Source organism: Limulus polyphemus, unplaced genomic scaffold, assembly GCF_000517525.1.
Source record: "Limulus polyphemus unplaced genomic scaffold, Limulus_polyphemus-2.1.2 Scaffold139, whole genome shotgun sequence".
Taxonomy (NCBI): Eukaryota; Metazoa; Arthropoda; class Merostomata; order Xiphosura; family Limulidae; genus Limulus; species Limulus polyphemus.
Window position 1 is genome coordinate 746,694 of NW_013665749.1, and position 18,024 is coordinate 764,717.

General features: G+C 33.9%; 1 protein-coding gene across 1 annotated transcript in view; it reads left to right on the forward strand.

Moving 5' to 3' along the window:
* LOC106474494 (putative sodium-coupled neutral amino acid transporter 7) overlaps window positions 1-14,619 on the forward strand; it is a 17,980-nt gene extending 3,361 nt beyond the window's left edge. The window contains exons 2-8 of the mRNA XM_022379803.1: window positions 608-738; window positions 3,596-3,794; window positions 4,825-4,960; window positions 5,619-5,769; window positions 13,167-13,429; window positions 13,905-14,104; window positions 14,364-14,619. Coding sequence (XP_022235511.1) covers window positions 608-738; window positions 3,596-3,794; window positions 4,825-4,960; window positions 5,619-5,769; window positions 13,167-13,429; window positions 13,905-14,104; window positions 14,364-14,554 — 1,271 coding nt within the window. The 3' untranslated portion in view covers window positions 14,555-14,619. The remainder of the gene's footprint in view (window positions 1-607; window positions 739-3,595; window positions 3,795-4,824; window positions 4,961-5,618; window positions 5,770-13,166; window positions 13,430-13,904; window positions 14,105-14,363) is intronic.
* The last annotated feature ends 3,405 nt before the right edge of the window (window positions 14,620-18,024 follow it).

Genomic DNA, 18,024 nt, shown 5'->3' on the forward strand with positions numbered 1-18,024 from the left:
GTCCATGAGCAACAGGTCTTATAGCAAGTTGAAAATTCGGATAAGAAATTTCCTTTTTATTCCGACTGTTGTAGCCTTGCACGTTACATGAGCAAAAATAGCAGTCATCTCCGTGGTTTATAGGCTCACGCCAGACCATTGGAATTACAAAAGGCAAAAACAGTGTCAGTTTATAAGTACGAGAATTATTATTTTGATTTCACTTGAGAAACGTTTTATTTGCATGAAATTATGTATATATTTATAAATATTTAATTTAGTATGTTGTACTTATACTTACGTTCTTCAAAATATTTGGAAAAAAGATTCACTAAAACTGTAAGGATTTTGAGTATAGATACCTAACATACTAACACATGTTTTTTTTATAGATTTTTTATGATCATTTATAATTTTTTTATAGATTGTTTAGGCAGAATATTCATGATAAAACTTTGTAGAATGGACGGCTTTCGAAACGTCGTCCTCTACACTTGTGTCTCTACAACAGGCAGTTGCCGTCCATTCTACAAAGTTTCATTATTTATAATGATCGCCATATTACATTTAAAGATGTCGGAGACAAATGTGCTGTGAGAATTTATATATTAAAAATTTATGTTTATAGACATATCTGGAACTAGTTGGTATACGGCGACTTTTGTTGTGGTAAACGCAGCCCTTGGAGCTGGCCTTCTCAACTTTCCTCAAGCTTACCACCAGGCGGGTGGAGTCTTAGTGGCCATGTGTGTTCAGCTAGTAAGAACAAATTATATTTAAGTAAAAATATACTACATTAATAATAGTTCAATACACGAAATATTATAGTGTTTCAATCATAAGAGCCTATAGTGAATATAAGTTATAACTGTAAAAACACAGCAATTCATCAAGACAAAACTTGTTTTTTTTACTTTGTTCTGTTTTCCACATTTTAGTTGCCTTTAAACAGTTAATCAACAGAACACCAACAGCATTCGATTGCTTTGTATTTAAATTGTAATAATAATAATTATCAAAATGATAACATATTCTGCGATCCATATTCATATATGGACAATTATCATAGAATTATCTGTTTTCCGATGAAGCATCTGCAGCATATTTTTTATATGGCATTTGTGATTTACGCTGAAAGTAAAGCCCCCCGAGTGTTAAAACTGTACCCACAGGTTTAGTAGGTCGTAGTACTACAAGCTCACCTACGAGTGAATATTGTGTTAATTTAGAATAAGATTTACTCCCTTTATATTGCCCCCCATTGGCACAGCGGCATGTCTGCGGACTTACAACGCTAGAAACCGGGTTTCGATACCCGTGGTGGGCATAGCCCAGATAGCCTACTGGGTAGCTTTCTGCTTAATTACAAACAAACTGAAAGTAAAAAAAAACAAACAAAACAAAAATATTTTTCGTCATATTCTGAAATGCACTTGAGTTTATTGACAACAAACAAAGTGACTACAGCCAAGGGCCTTGCATGACCTAATGGTTAGCGAACTGTGAATTCGAGAGTTCATGATTTACATCCTGTTACCGCAAAAACGCGTTCCACATCTTGAGATCGTGGGGGCGATGTAAAAGAGACCAAATCCTACTATTTGGTCAGGCAAAAATAGCCTACGAGATGGCGGTGGGTGATATTTAATAGCAGTCTTCTCTCTAGTCTATTAGTTTGAAATTAGGGACAACTGTTTGGAGATAGCTCTCTGCAAAAAAAAGTGCTGAACGAGCATACTAATTTGCAGCCAGTAGCGACTACAATCGCAACACCAAGCGACCACCATGGTAAGAGTTACACGAAATTTTAAGAAATGAATCTATGCTTCAAACTTGACAAACGAATTATTAGGGCAAGGACATTAAGATGAAAGCTTGTTTTGGTAAAATTCCATTTCTAATTTAATACTCGCCAGTTTGTTTGTTTAGCGAAAAGCTACAGTATGGGCTATCTATGCTATGTTCACCGTGTGGAATCGAACCCCGAAATTTACCATTTTATGTCAGTGAGATTACCATTGACAGATCAGGAACAATACTTGTCAAAAAGTTGTTTACTGACAAAGTATTTTTTTAGCATTACTATTGCTCCAAATTTCCATAAAAAAACAGAAAGAGTTTGTTTGTTTTTTAGTTTAAGGACAAAGCTACACAATGGGCTATTGGTGCTCTGCCCACCACGGGTATCGCAAGCCGGTTTCCAGCGTTGTAAGTCCACAGAAATATCGCCGTGCCACTGGGGAGCGAAAGAGAGAGAGAGAGAGAGTAAAATGTAATCTAATTTTTTTTTAAATAAGTTGTTACATGTTCAGTTACGAAAATTTCGATAACCAATAAGAGGGAATCCTCAATAGCCTCGGCACTTGAAATACTTTTAGGCAGGATTAGAGTAAATTAATCTATTTGGCCTTTTTCATTTCCTTTTTATTATCTATATTTTTGTGCGCCAGCAATAACAAGCTTCAGACGCGCGTATACCTCATCAGGATCTCTACCAGCCTACTTTGAAATTGAAATTATTTTAGGCAGGATTATTGTAAATTAATTTATTAGACTTTGGGCGTGATCAAATACATCAATCGAAAGGGTTTGATCTCCTGAGTCTAAAACTGTAATTAGATCTCAAATCGTCCAAGTGATGGCGAAGCTATGAGCTAAAAGTCTGTACTTAGAAAAAAAAACGAAAAAACCAGAAACATTATAGGAGCTACTATGCCGCGGCTAAAAATATTCTTTCATTTTTTGTGTTTCTGTTTCCCATTTTGGAGAGCAAACGTTAATGAACCGCATTTCTCTTGCGTCTGTTTGTTTGAAGTTAAGCACAAAACTACACAATGGGCTATCTGTGCTCTGCCCAGCACGGGTATCGAAACCCGGTTTCTAGCGCAGACATACCGCTGTGCTACTGGGGGCGTCTCGAAGTACTACTTGAAACATAAATAACTTTGTAATTAATGCAACAAAATATTAATAGTCCATTAACAAGTGTGAAGTAAGCCTAATGCAGTTTAAACTCCTATTGTCTAAAGTGTTTCGGAATTTTTATTGTGACTCTGTTATACAACTTTCTAAATGTAACGTTTTTCAGGTACATGCTTATAACTTATACAAATATTTCCAATTACAGAATACGCATTTGCCAATAAAATGAACCAAACAACTTGAAAAAAATTGTATTACAAAAGGACAGATACAAAATATATAACTGTAACAAGTTGGTCTTTTTTCAAAACAAACGGGTCTTTTCCGTTTGGTGACCACCAACAGATCATTTTAAAAATAACATCAGTAATGCAATGAAATAAAATAATTAATAATAAAACATTATATGATATTTATTTAGCGAATCCTGCGATATTAAATAATATTATTTAAAATAAATCTTCAGTTTTGTTTATATTTCTCCATATAAATTCACAAAGATAATTGTCAAACATTTGGCGATGAGTTCCGCATTGACGCTTATTACTGTTGGTAGACATCAAACGGAAAATATCCAAACAAACTTCTTTCCAAACATTGTGACGTTTGAAACATGTTGTTTTAATTTTCACTTACGAAAATATTTTTGTTTTCAAAACTCTAGCAACAATAAATAACAATATTTGCCTTTCAGGTTTTGATTGTTTTCATCATAGCAGCTTTGTTAATACTGGCTCACTGTTCAGACGCTAACACTAGTTCGACGTATCAAGAAGTCGTTCGTCAAATCTGTGGTGAAAAGGCACGAAGGATCTGTGCCGCTCTAATCGCGTTATACTGTTATGGGACGTGCATCACGTTTGTTATTATCATTGGAGATCAATTTGATACAGGTGACTATATGCTTAACACATTGCAGGATTTGCACTGAGTTTTAGAATTGTTTAACATTTGAACCTTACGAAAAGAATACTAGAATCAGTATAAAATCTGGTTATTCCTCATTGTTAATGGAGTTATATGAAACAAGAAAACACGCAAATAAAAATACTTTCCTGTCATTGTACAGAAATAAACAGGGACTTTTTGAAATTCATAATTAAACTTACACTTAGCTTTTCATTAAGTATCTGTTTTGTTTTTATATTAAACTAGCTGGATGTCTGCCATATGACGGTAAACACTCATTAATTTTTCTTCTGAAAATGAAATCTAAATAAATGTTTTATGAACATGTTTTTGCAGTAACAATATATGTATGAAGAGTGTCTGTATCTTTTCTAGTATTTTATGAAAAAAACAAACACTTTTAGTGTTTATATTTGGTCATCTCCTGTAAGTTGTCCTTGATTATAATGTAGACTTATGTATATTTTTACATTATGTTCAAATGTTCTTGTTGATAAAGCCTTCCTAACATTGTAATATATTTCTCTAAACATGATGAGTTAATAGATTAAAAAATTATAGAAAGTCCCCAATCGAATGGGATTTAAACACAAGTCGTCTGCTAGAGACAAACTACTGAGCCAATTAGGACGTTACCAACAGAGAGTCGAGCGTTACTGAAAAAGGAATCGTTCCGAACAGTGCGTGGGGGGTGGGGGTGTTACTATACACATATTATGACATTTCATGCTTATTTGCATTTCTTAGATTTATTCTGCATTATTCTAAGAGATAATTTAATATAAACTATTTGATACAATCTGTTTTGTTTCTTGTTGATTGTTTTAATTAACATACTACACCTAACAGCATATTTTTTTCACATTCATCGTTCCTGCAAGTCATTCCGCTCATTAGATATTCTTCTTGAGAGTAATGGATTGTGTTTCTAATAAAGACACCATGCACATTTGTTCACGAACTACAGACAATTCTCTTAAATACAGGATTTAATATTCCGTACTTTTCCCATAGTGTTCCAGTCATTGTATGGAGCTGGTTACTGTCATTATTGGTATATGAGAAGGGAATTTGCAATGATAGTTAGTTGTTGCATTATTATTCTACCTCTGTGCTTTCCTCGTAGGATTGATTTTCTCAAATACGCTAGGTAGGTGTAGACTTATTAAGAAAAACTTCCGTTCTAATACGAATATTGTTGATGGTGTAAATCTGTTAACAAGGTCAGAAAATATAATTTTTGGCAGCTATACATTGCCCAATTAGTTGAATCAACTATATTACTAACAAAATTATTATGCAAGCTTAATAGTGAAACTTGATAAAACACACCATTTTCAATACGTATTAATCTCTATCTATTTATAGTTAATTTTTGGCGATCGGTCATTGAAATGGACTGGCGATTATTAAGAACACCTAAAGATGAATCCCTGTTTAAAATTCTTTTAAATTTCATGATTTTATCCTATCACATATATATATAGTATAATTTTACTTTACATAGAAACTTACAAATATTAGTTATAATCAAGTGTAACACCGTAATAAAACGAAGTCTTACCTGTTTTGTTTGTTGTGTTTTTAATAGATAAGATATCTATATATTTTAAGTTTTATAATTAAGCTGTCATATACTAATTTTTGGTAGCACCTTCAGAATTCCATAATTCTTTTTATATGTCATCTTTCCCATTGTCTGCATGTAGTTACACAGTTTTATATTAAAGTATTGAGTTGTATACTTATTTAACTATTACCTTAAGAGTTAAGACTTATTTATTTTTTTATGTACTGTTCTGTGGCAGCACCTTCGGAGTAGTTGCTGTTTTATACGTTGTCTTTCTAATCATCTACAAGTACTTTGAAGGAAAGTTCGAACCTGGATCGATACGAAGAAAACCTGATATTTGGACTGATGTTTTTGTTGTCGTTCCTACCATTTGTTTTGGTTATCAGGTGAAGGCTATAGAAAATTATTAATGATTTAAGTTTTATTTACCAAGAGTATAAAAATATAACAGAAAGTGAAAACGTGAAAAAAAAAATGCATTGTGAGGACTCGGGATATATGGATTTACATGCAATTAGTTGTTATAATACATGGTATAGTATTCATGTTATAAGGCTTGATGTGTGTTCTGAACATACACACAGAAATATGTACTTCTATTTCCTCACGAGGTTTTAGTTTTGGTGTTTCACTGCGTTTTGAAGACAACGTCTGTTAGTGCTACGTTGAGCTGTTAAAACGAGTTGAAAATGGGCTTTTATTTTGCGACAATTCTTAAGTTTCTCTCTATCTTTTATTGGATATGCTCCTACATATGCTGGTAAACAGTTGAGGTAGTTTTAAACATCTGTAGCTATTCTCTAATTATATCATGTGTTATATATATATATAATATATATATATACAGACAAGGACAGAAGATGTTAATTTGTTTGTTTATTTTAGCGCATAGTCACACATTGGACTAACTGCGCTGTTCACCCTGGGGTCGACCCCAGTTTTGAGCATTATAAGCTTTGAAGTTTACTGCTTTAGTCACACGGGGACAAAGGACAGAGCAAGAGTTGTTGCTCTGCTGATCTGTAACCCAGTCGTAAAATTTAGTTTACCGTGGCAGTTATTTCGATTTAAAACTTTTAACCCCAGGCCAAATTAACTTTAAATGTCAACTTTGACCAAGGATCAAAAGTAATCGGGGGGTGTTCAGAAACACTATATGTATCGTGGAAAAAATAATAATAAAAGTAAAAAAAAATCACGGTGGGTTTTAAATCTGGCTATGAGACATGGGTGATATCGATCACAGTAATAGTGCTGTAGTTTAATGTGTCTTCTTGGATGGTTTGGGAGGTTAAAACAATTATACTTTTACAAAACAACAATATTAGGGTGTGGATCTAAAAATCATAATCCCCATAATTTTGATATAAGTGTTGCATATCACAACTTTATTCGTAGTTGGTCTCTGTGTTCTTAAGTTTCTATGAACGTTTACGTATCATCTCACATCACTTACTCCACACGAATGCAGAATTCCTCTTTGATAATATTGTGTTCTTCGTCCAATGAAATAGTGATTTGTTTTTACTTTTATACACATATAAATATAACTATTACACATACAAGTTTCCATCTGTGGATACAAACAACAAAACATTACAATTTTTGAACTCTTCCAGTTTTTTATCTTCTGTAGAAGAGTTCAATAGTCTTGTTATTTGTATCCACAGGTGGAAACTTGTATGTGTTTTGGTTGTATCTATAATATCTGTTGTTGTAATATACATATGTATGGAAATAACATTTCTAACCTGATATGTATGAAGAGGGCTTGAGGTATAAATAAAGCCTTACATTTGCACAAAAAATCAAATACAATCCGTTATGTAGAGCAGCAGGAGTTACGTGAGCTATCTTCTACGTACCGCAGTAATAACTGAGTTAATTAAAATCTGATAATGGTTTTTCTCGTGTTTGGAAAGTGTCTACTGCAGTTAATGATGTCTGTTGATCAGTTCACGAATTTGGGATTAAAATTTAGATAGAAAACCTGAATATGATGAGCTTTTTAACAGACTAGATCTCTAGTTTGGTTTGCTTTGAATTTCGCGCAAAGCTACACGAGGACTATCTGCGTTAACCGTCCCTAACTTAGCAGTGAAAGACTAGAAGGAAGGCAGCTAGTCATCACCACTCACCGCCAAGTTTTGTGCTACTCTTTTACCAACGAATAGTGGGATTGACCGTGATATTATAACGCCTCCACGGCTGAAAGAACGAGCATATTTGGTGGGACGGGGATTCGAACCCGCGACCCTCAGATTGCGAGTCGAGCACCCTAACCACCTGGTCATGCCAGGCCCAGATTTCTAGATAGCGACAGAAGAAAAGTCGGTTCTGTTTGGTTAATTAATTGAAAAGAAGTCAGCACTGATAGAAATATTGTGATGTGAAAACAGTCAGCCAAGGCGGACAAGCAATCAAGATGTTTGCTTGTTTTTTAGTTATGCACAAGGCTACACAAGGGCTATCTGTGCTCTTCTCACCACGGGTATCGAAACCCGGCTTCTAGCGTTATAAGTCCGCAGACATACCGCTGTGCCATTGGGGGCAGCAAACAATATTGCAAATTGTTAACAAAATAAGTATATTTATTTTTGACTAAATCATCAATAGGTACACATACCATCGAATATAATCTGTCAAGTAAGCTATACCCCCCACCCTCCTCCCCGAACACTCCACGTCAAGATTGAGACCGCTACTCAATGAATCTATAAATACTGAGTACCTTAACAGTATTGTGTAATTAATACAGCCCCCTGACACTTTACTGCGTTTCAAGGGACCCACAGGCCCAAGTTTATAGTTGCCGCCCATTAGACAGAAAAGTCGTTTGTCAGTAGCTAGAAATTAATTAAATCGACGTATCCTACACTTGCACTGTTAGTGCAAGCATAAAACTCCACATTATTGAAAGAAAGATAAAGTTGATTTGAAAGAAATAACTGAGTAGGTAAGAGAATTTTACTGGACTGTAACTGCCTGTTGAATGAAAGAGTACAACGTTCCGACTTGTATACTGAGACCTTCTTCAGGTCACTGTAGGTTCGTCGTTCATCCTTTGCAGATACTTGACGAGTATTTTCAGTAAGGCTATGACGTCATCATATTACTTGTAGTGTTTGTTTTCTACACGTCGCTTGTCTCTCTTGATTTCAGTTTATTGTAGTTTGATGTAAATAGCTTCTTTAATTTTACTTTCTTCCAGTGGTGAACTTTGTCTAAAATTCTATGTTGATCCAGGTTTATATCCTGGCCGATTTCCTGGATGTGTTTGGCTAGTTCATCTAACATTTAAGAACATGACATTTCATAGATGGTTCTTTTTGTTTAGACTTCTTAGTTGATTGTTTCACTGTAGTGAGGATGTTTGGAAGACATTTTCTTATTAGAAATAAAAACAAAAAACTTTAACGTTAGCTTTACAGTAAATATTTTAAACTTTTTCGCTCAATTTGGGAATTTAGGGTAAAGAAATGATCAATTTGTGTTATACTTGGTCTCGTCGTGAGAGTTGGGAATCTTGTTCTTCTCGGCAATAGATATATAATTTGATGGTTATCCATTGTCTTTGGAAACTTTCTTTTTCAACATGGTTTTCATCAGAAATCTTTCTGGCTTTGTCAAAATGTTTCATATAATTACACATTTAACAGATTTTGAGTGGTTGGACCTGTAGTATAGGTATCTGTTAATATCGTTGCAGTCCGTTAAAGTTCTAAAACTATTTCTACTCTGTCTAAAGTTCCACTGAAACAGCAGAAAGAACTGAGTTTAGCCAAGAGCTTATGAGAACGCTTATGATGAGAGAGATGCCGTGTCATTATGGAGGATTTCACACTAAAGTGCGACCTATAGAGTAAGGGTTGTGCACATCACGAACTGTGAAATAAACACACTAACTGAGGGCTTTCGTAGAACCCTGTTGATTGAGCTTCATGCTACCATACGCAGCTGTTACTAATGCAAAACACTTGGCAAACTCAAGAAGTAACTGGGTTTAATGAAGCATACAAACGCTGAACAATAACAATGAAAAGAGGGAGTCACCCAGTGGGACAGCAGAAAGTTTATGAATTTACAAAGCAAAAATCCTGGGCTCGATTTCCCGCGGTGGACAAAGCAGATAGCTCAAAGTCGGTTTGTTCTAAAACAAACAACTAACAACAATTGAATAGAGGAAAAATACAGAAATGTAAATTCTAAAGTAAGTTTACTCCTACGTTTTTACATCACTACAGTTATTTGTTCATCCCTTAAAAACAAAAATAAAGGGAAGCTTCAGGAGTTTAAAAACTAAAGCTACTTGTACGAGGAAACTAGCCCAAGGTATTACAAGCAATAGAAAAGTAAGCTTGAATAATTTAGTATAATTATTCAATTTATCAATTTACAGTGTTCTTTTAAATTACTCTTAGTCAAACATCAGACAGCACTTATATCTTGTGGCGCCGTGAACTCTTGAAAAAGACCTACGACTAAATGTCAGGTTTAAATTAGTTATTATATTTTCTGGAGTTGTATTAGTCGTCATTTCAGTGCATGGTTTCAATTCTCTAGTCCAGTGATTCTCATTTTTTAAACAGAGTTTCCTACCCTTACACATGCACCATAGACATGCACGAAACTTTACATCCTTTACGTGCGGGTTGCTTAGTTGACAAAACCTATTTAGAATCATTAATACAATGTTAATCTTAATTAAAAACGCTACACAATGGCAGGAAATCCAGCAAAGAATAACAAATAGGATATTAACATCTTCAATCCAACATTTTACTAGAACTCAAGTATCAATAAGTTATTAGTACCAACTGCGGACTTATCATGTGATCTTGAATGCTGACCTTTAGGTTTGCTATTTCAGTATCCCGCAGTTACGTGGCTAATCATTATGTATGTGTATGTGAAGGTTTATAACTGTGACAGTCAATTGTTACCTCATTATATGGATTTAGGAAAACCTAAACCCCTTGAGCTGACCGAACCTAGTGAGATGCTATTGGGTTTACGGACGAAAACATCGCTAACAGCGAGGTTACCCAATCATGAAACAATATGTTATAAGTAATATAGTTTGATCATTATATTTAATTAGCTATACTCATTACTAGATATGTGTGTTTAGTTCTAATCTTAGTAGGGAACTTGCTTTGATCAGAAATTAATATGAAATAACTTACAGGTTATATCAGGTTATGAAGGGATTTTCTGCTCCGGGTCTGAAAATAGCTGAATAGAAAAATTATCAGTCTGATATTATGTCTATAAAAGACGGCTAAAGGTTTATTGAATTTTGCACAAACTTGGTTAGAGGACTAAGACACTTTCTTTTAAAGTTTTCCCGTACTTTTGCTTTTCCTAAAAAAAGAGAAAGAAATAGATCTATGTAAAAAGGAAATGCCAGAGAAGTGTACATTCAATTTTGCATGGCAGGAGATGGATTGGTATGCCGGTTGGCTGTTACCAGACCGTAATAATAATAACCATGTACACTGCAAAATATATGTGAAAGACTTCGACACTGAGAATATGGGAGAGTCTGCACTCAAGAATAACATGAATCTGCAAAACACACAGCTCTAATGAACAATGCAAAAAGTTTCATGTGTGTTTTTTTTTTTCCAGTGTCTGCGGACTTACAACACTAGAAACCAGGTTTGGATACCCATGGTGGGCAGAGCACACGTAGTCCTTTGTGTATCTGTGTTCTTAAAAACAAACAAAGACTTCCAATACAGTGGATTTTAGGTCAAACTACTGTTTTAATGAGGTATGATGTGTATAGGACCCATGGTGTATGGATACCTAAAGAACGTTAAAGTGGCTAATAAGTCACCTTTTGCTACCGAAAATTTAGGATGAATACGAGTATAGTAAACAAAATCTAAATGCTATTTTTCTGTAAATTCAAATCCCGCTGTGGTTAACATCTCTCGGGGCCCAATCCAGGATACAGTCACAAAAGTTGGAGGAATAGGAGAAACATACATATTACCCAAAACATGATTCTGTATTGCAAAAATTCTAGGCGAAAATACAAGCAATACTTAGTTACCCACCAAGAGTGCAAAAACAAGCGAAGAATAATACCACATGAACAAGAAATCATGGAGCTGAATGAAAAGAAGAGAATGCTGGAGAAAGACAATGAGCATCTACAAGAGGAAACAGAAAAAGTTGCAGAAGAAGCAAAATAATCTTCAGAGCCTTAAATTTAACTGTTTTAGAAAATCTCTGAAAGAAGAGCAATGTGAGTTAAGATATCCGATGAACAACATACAAAAACTAAAATTGAATTGTTTCAGAAAATCTGTGAAAGTAAATAAAGCTGATTTAGAAGATGTGTGATCAGCAAAATACAAAAACAAAAGAGCTGTTTCAGGAAATCGAAAGGAAATTAGTAAGATGTGAAAAAAATAAAATTGAACTGTTTCAGAAAATTTGTTGATGTTTTCTTTTTTTTTTATTTTTTGCTGTCATTGACAAATATTTTTTGTTGGAACGTTTTGAACTGTCCAATCTTTGAATAGAAACAAATACTCTTACAAACACTACAATTATATTGCCAGTCTGAGTAGATGTCTCATCTTTACTGTTTTTAAGATAAATTCTGTGCACCATGTGTCTGAAGTTTTAAATTTTAATTAAAAATAAAATACAACATTCAATGGCCTTTGATTCTTTCTTAAGAACGTAATGAAAAGGGATCAAAGAAAATAGTTAAAAACTATTGAATAATACTTTTGGTATGTGGAAATAAAATTTATTTCATTAAAAGTAAAGTCCTTGAAGACCACATTTTGGTCCTTGAAGAAATCATTAAGAGTCATTGAATTTTATTTACCATATCCTGTATGAACTCTGCAACTACTATTATTTTAAGCGTATAATACTAGCGTAGATATGCCAGCTTCACAAACTGTAGACTGAATCTGTAGTGTAATCTAAAGTCTAAACTGAGACAGATTTTCTCTCGCTTTCACAACTTTTATTAACTGTTCTTACTTAAAAAAATTATCTGTACGCCCAAATGAGTTTGTACGTACATTTTAAAAGAATGGCTTGATTTAGTGATTAGCATATTTACCTGTAGATTGAAGGATCCGAGGTTTGAGACTATATATCACTTATGACATGCAGTTAATTAATATGTATAATTCTTGAAATTTCTATGCATATGAAGTGTGTTCAGCTTATAATATAAAAAGTCAGTCAAGAGAGCACACAAGTACTTCTCACCCTAGTAACACGTGGGACTGGGTCACTCAACTAGGATGCCATATGAACTCTCTAGCATAATCACTTGTATTAGGCCTAGCATGGACTGGTGGTTATGGCGCTGAACTTGCAATCTGCGGGTTCGAATCCCCGTCGTCGGACATGCTCACCGTTTAGTCTTGGCTAAACGTAAATCATCTGAACGGCCGAACTAGTTGGGATTAAAATCAAACGAAGAAGAAATTATTTGTGTTGTGGTTGAGCTTACGTTGGGCTTTGAATATCATTGGTCTGTTTGTTTTTTGTTGTAATGTTTTACCTCCAAGAATAATCTTATCTGAAATATAATTTATTATCGTGGGCTAAGTAATAATGTACCTACCACATTTAATATAGCATTGTACTTGACTTATTTTGAATGTTAATGCCTCGTTACGGGTAACATTAACTAGCTGATAGGAGTTATTGTTTTATTATTATTTGATTATAATGTTGTATGTTGAGTTATAATTCTACATTAAGCAAAACGTTAAAATGCTGTGAATGCCCGTTTTTCCAGTGTCACGTGAGCTGTGTCCCCGTTTATTCATGCTTAGCTGACCGAAGAGTGACCACCTTCCTGAAAACTGTTCTGGTGGCCATTGGTTTGTGTTTATTCACATATTCTGTGGCAGCGTCTTTCGGTTATCTAACATTTGGGTCTTATGTTGCTAGTGACATCTTGGTGTCGTATGATGCTAAAGATCCCGTTGTTCTGATAGGCGTTGTAGCTTTTGCCATCAAAACCTACACAACGTACCCAATTTTATTATTTTGTGGAAGGTAGGATATGTAATATTTATAACTTAAACAAATTGATTTAAAATTATCACTCCCGAAACATGTGTTGTTGTTTTTTTGATAAAATAAACTGTACTTTATTGTTAAGAACTTATTTTTAACTCCAGTGAATTAGCAGTATTCATTTAGTATATTATATCTGAAAACAATTATGTTAGGTTGAAATGTATACAACTTTTTTACAATTTTAGAAATATTAGTTGTGTCACATATTAAATTTATTGATAAGTCAACAATAGAAAATTGTATTAACTTATTATTTGCTTTAAAGAAAATGAAACGTTCAAGTTATCTGTTCTCTAAACTGTATGACATGTCGCATGAAATAAGAAATAAACAACAAAGATTTCCATTCATGCAATTGTGATTTTTAAAAAAATTGTATTGAATTATTTAAAATGTGCGAATAACTTGTTGATTTGTACCTTAATAATCAGTGGATCTACACGCTTTATAGAACAGCTATTGATGACTTATATCTCCAAGCAAGAGGTTCATCGGAAGAGCAAGCACAAAGAAATGAACGATGCCGAAGAATAACAATCGCTTTGTTTTGGTTCGCTTCATCTTTACTCCTTGCTGTCCTTATCCCTAACATTGGAGTAATAATTCGAGTATTGGGAAGTTTAGCAGCTGTATTTATTTTCGTTTTTCCTGGTAATTTTTCTCTCTATGATAGAATCTTACGAATACAATTTTTTGCTGTTTTTTTTTTTTTCAGGTTTTCACATTAGAGTATAGTATGCGAAAATTTATTTTAATTTAAAAACGAATTTGTCATATATAACCTGTCCAAATTATTATGATAAATTATTTTACTGTATATTTAATATCAAATTAATTTGTATTTCTGTTATAACATCGCCAGATATAAAAGAGTTTAAAACACTGTATTACTTCTTTTTTTTTTTCTTAGGAACTTGCCTCTTAAATCTAACTCTGACGAAAGATCCCGAGCTTATCATGTTGAAGAACAAGCTAATAGTAATCTGGGCTATATTCTTCATTGCTATGGGAGCATGCATTTTTGGTTTGGTTTTAATCCAAAGTCTAATACAAGATATGTTTAAAGAGAGTTTATTAGATAAAGGGGATTCATGTCATTAAAATGGTATAAACTACAGCAAGTGTTATCTGTAGAATTGTTAATAAAACATTTGTTTGTTCCATAATAGGTATTAGAAGTAAAACATTCGTAATTAAGGATGTTTTCGGTATTACCACAATATTGTTTCTAATTGCATCGTTAAAACTTCAAAAAGTTTACTATATCTTAACTGCAAAGAAGAAAAAAAAACACTTTAGCTATTAAGCAATTTTTTAAATAACCAAAGAAAGAACACAGATTTAAACGGTGAAAGTATAATGAAATATGTTATAAAATGTTCGGCAGACATGTATATTTAATAGTATTTTTAAAAGAAAACGTATAGAGAAATATTTAAATATAGGTTTAATGACCCGAATCTTTCAAATTACGATAAAATGGAAAATATTTGGAATGAAGAAATAATTAGATAATGACAAGAGGAACAAGTTGATGTTACTATTTAGTGTTGGGTGTAAATGAAAAGGCTTTCTTTAACAAATACTTCGTAATCTGTTGTTCCAGAGTCGAGAATTTTAAAGTTTTCAAGAGTGATCGTTATTCTCACTATGTTATTGGACACAAGCGTCAGGTTGATTAGTTAGTTTATATCCGCTTCTAGTTGATTTGTTTGTTTTGTTTTTGAATTTCGCGCAAAGCTACACGAGGGCTATCTGCGCTAGCCGTCCCTAATTTAGCAGTGTAAGACAACTAGTCATCACCGCCCACCGCCAACTCTTGGGCCACTCTGTTACCAACGAATAGTGAGATTGACCGTCACATTATAACGCCCTCACGGCTGAAAGGGCTTTTTAGTTGAAGTTCCCGTGGTTCGTTGCTCATATTTGTAGGTGACGTGTAGTTTTACCAATATAGGTAGCTTTACAGCTTCCACAAGTGTATTTATATACGACCCACGAGCACATAGGGATGGATAAATTTTCTTGGTAGGTTCTATTTTATTTGTTTAAAATACTCATGTGATAGAGTGTAATGAATTGATTACATATTCATTACTTTATAATATGCTATGAAGTTTTGAAACTTCAGAGTGGAGATAAAAGATATCAGATCGTATACGCCCTGTTCAGGAAATTTTGAACAAGGTTGTATTCTTTTTTTTTGAAGACGGCAGTAGATAAGCTGTTGAAACGTAGGCTACGAATTAATTGGTAATACTATCTAGAATAATAAAGAAAATGATTACTTGTGCATTTCTGAACACTATGTATGCACCACTGATCCTTGATCATAAGATGTAGCACGTTAGCTTGGTTTGTAACATGGTTAGCAATAAGTACTTTTACACATGGATAACTAACCAAGTTGGTCCAATTACCGCAGGAACTGGAGGTTCTAGCTTGTTATTCATGTTGTTTCTTAGATATTTTATAAGGATAGCACTATTTAGAACAACATGTTCAATGTAAACATGACATGTTATAAAAACAGTAACCAAGTTGAATCTGTTGAAAGCATCTTGACGTCACTGTGTTTTATTGGTAGATAACAATGGATGAAGCATGTTTGATTGACGTCACGCGCGGTAGGTTTGTTCTTATAACAGATTAAATTTAAAGTCTTAAATTGTTCTTAATCAGTGAGATACCCAGGAATATCTCATTGCTTAAGAACAATTTAAGAAAAGTTTAGTGTGATGACAGACAAACAGTAATATACAAATACGTACACTGTCTGACACGTGAAAATGATAGTTTTTAAGACTTTCACATTTGGATTTTGGGTCAATTTTGCGGGTGAATAAAATTCACTTCTAGTAATATCATTAGATAAAGTCACTGATGAATGACTATTCATAATCTTTTGTGAAGCATATTTTAGCGTATCCCTGTCTCTAGACATCAAATACTGTATTATTTATAGAAATACGAGTGTCTCTTTTATGAAAGTCACATACTTTGATTTCCTGTCAGAGTTTTTTACAACAATGACCTCGTTAATATCGTTTACTTGTACGAAACAGACATTTCTATCAGATCACCTGAATCTGAGTGAAACCCTTGAGGGTCTTTTCATGTAATTTTGTCTCTATATTTATACAGTCTACCTGACTACTAAAAGATGTTAAATATCTTCCGGTTTACCTTTGCCTTATATTATTACTGACAAACAGATAATTGTCATCTTAGGTTAGGTACGTTTCAATGTTTAAATCTTAGCCTACATTCTTATCGGCCATGTTATTGTTATAGTTAACGTTTCGATTAAGACTAACTGCAGTTCTATACGTAATCATGTTAATACTTAAAACATTCACAGAAACATTGCATTAATTGTGAGCAATCTGATGGTTTCCATTGTAATGTGTGCAAAGTATCATTAAAGCAGAATTTTAGAAATAGTTATGAGTTTGCAAAATGTGAAAGTAATCTTCTTTTTTTTTAAATAGTGTTTCATTTTATCTGAAAGAATTATTTTAAAGCATGTCGCACAAATAAAAATGTTTTCCTCTGGTCAGAATTTGTTTACTGAAAAATTTCAATATTTTTAAGTAAATTACATCTGTAACCACCGCAGTGTACATACAGCATTGCTTTCAATTTACGCGCACTGCTGAATTGTTCTCATTTCAAATACACTGCTGTGGTGTATGTAACGCACTGTCCTAATTTGAAATGCACTGTTGTGGTATATGTAACGCACTGCCCTAATTTGAAATGCACTGTTGTGGTACATGTAATGCGCTGTCCTCATTTCAAATACACTGCTGTGGTGTATGTAATGCACCATCTTCATTCTAAATACATCGCTGCGGTGTATGTAACGCGCTGTCCTAATTTGAAATGCACTGTTGTGGTATATGTAATGCGCTGTCCTCATTTCAAATACACTGCTGTGGTGTATGTAATGCACTATCTTCATTCTAAATACATCGCTGCGGTGTATGTAACGCACTGTCCTAATTTGAAATGCACTGTTGTGGTGTATGTAATTCGCTGTCCTAATTTCAAATGCACTCTTGTGGTGTATGTAACGCAGTATCCTGCAACTTATATATATGTTTTGACGACTACAAGCTTTTTTCTCTCTCGTGAGAAATTGGATTCCTACGCGTGTATTGCTTTCTGGAATTCGACCGTTTGACTTGATCTTTCATTACTTGAAGTGATTCTAAAATAGATGTTTTTTTAAAGTGAATTTCAGGCTGAACAACATTTTATTCACAACACATTGAGTTCTGTATAAAAATCATATCGTGCTGTCCCTTTTTTTCTTCTAAGTATGTTATTTGTTATCCAATATTAATAGTAAGGTTTTGCCTCTTCCTTTTTTGCCCCCCAGTGGCACAGCGGTGTGTCTGCGGACTTACAACGCTATCTGCGCTCTGCTCACCACGGGTATCGAAACCCGGTTTCTAGCGTTATAAGTCCGCAGACATACTGCTGTACCACTGGGGGGCAAAAAAGGAAGAGGCAAAACCTTACTATTAATATTGGATAACAAATAACATACTTAGAAGAAAAAAAGG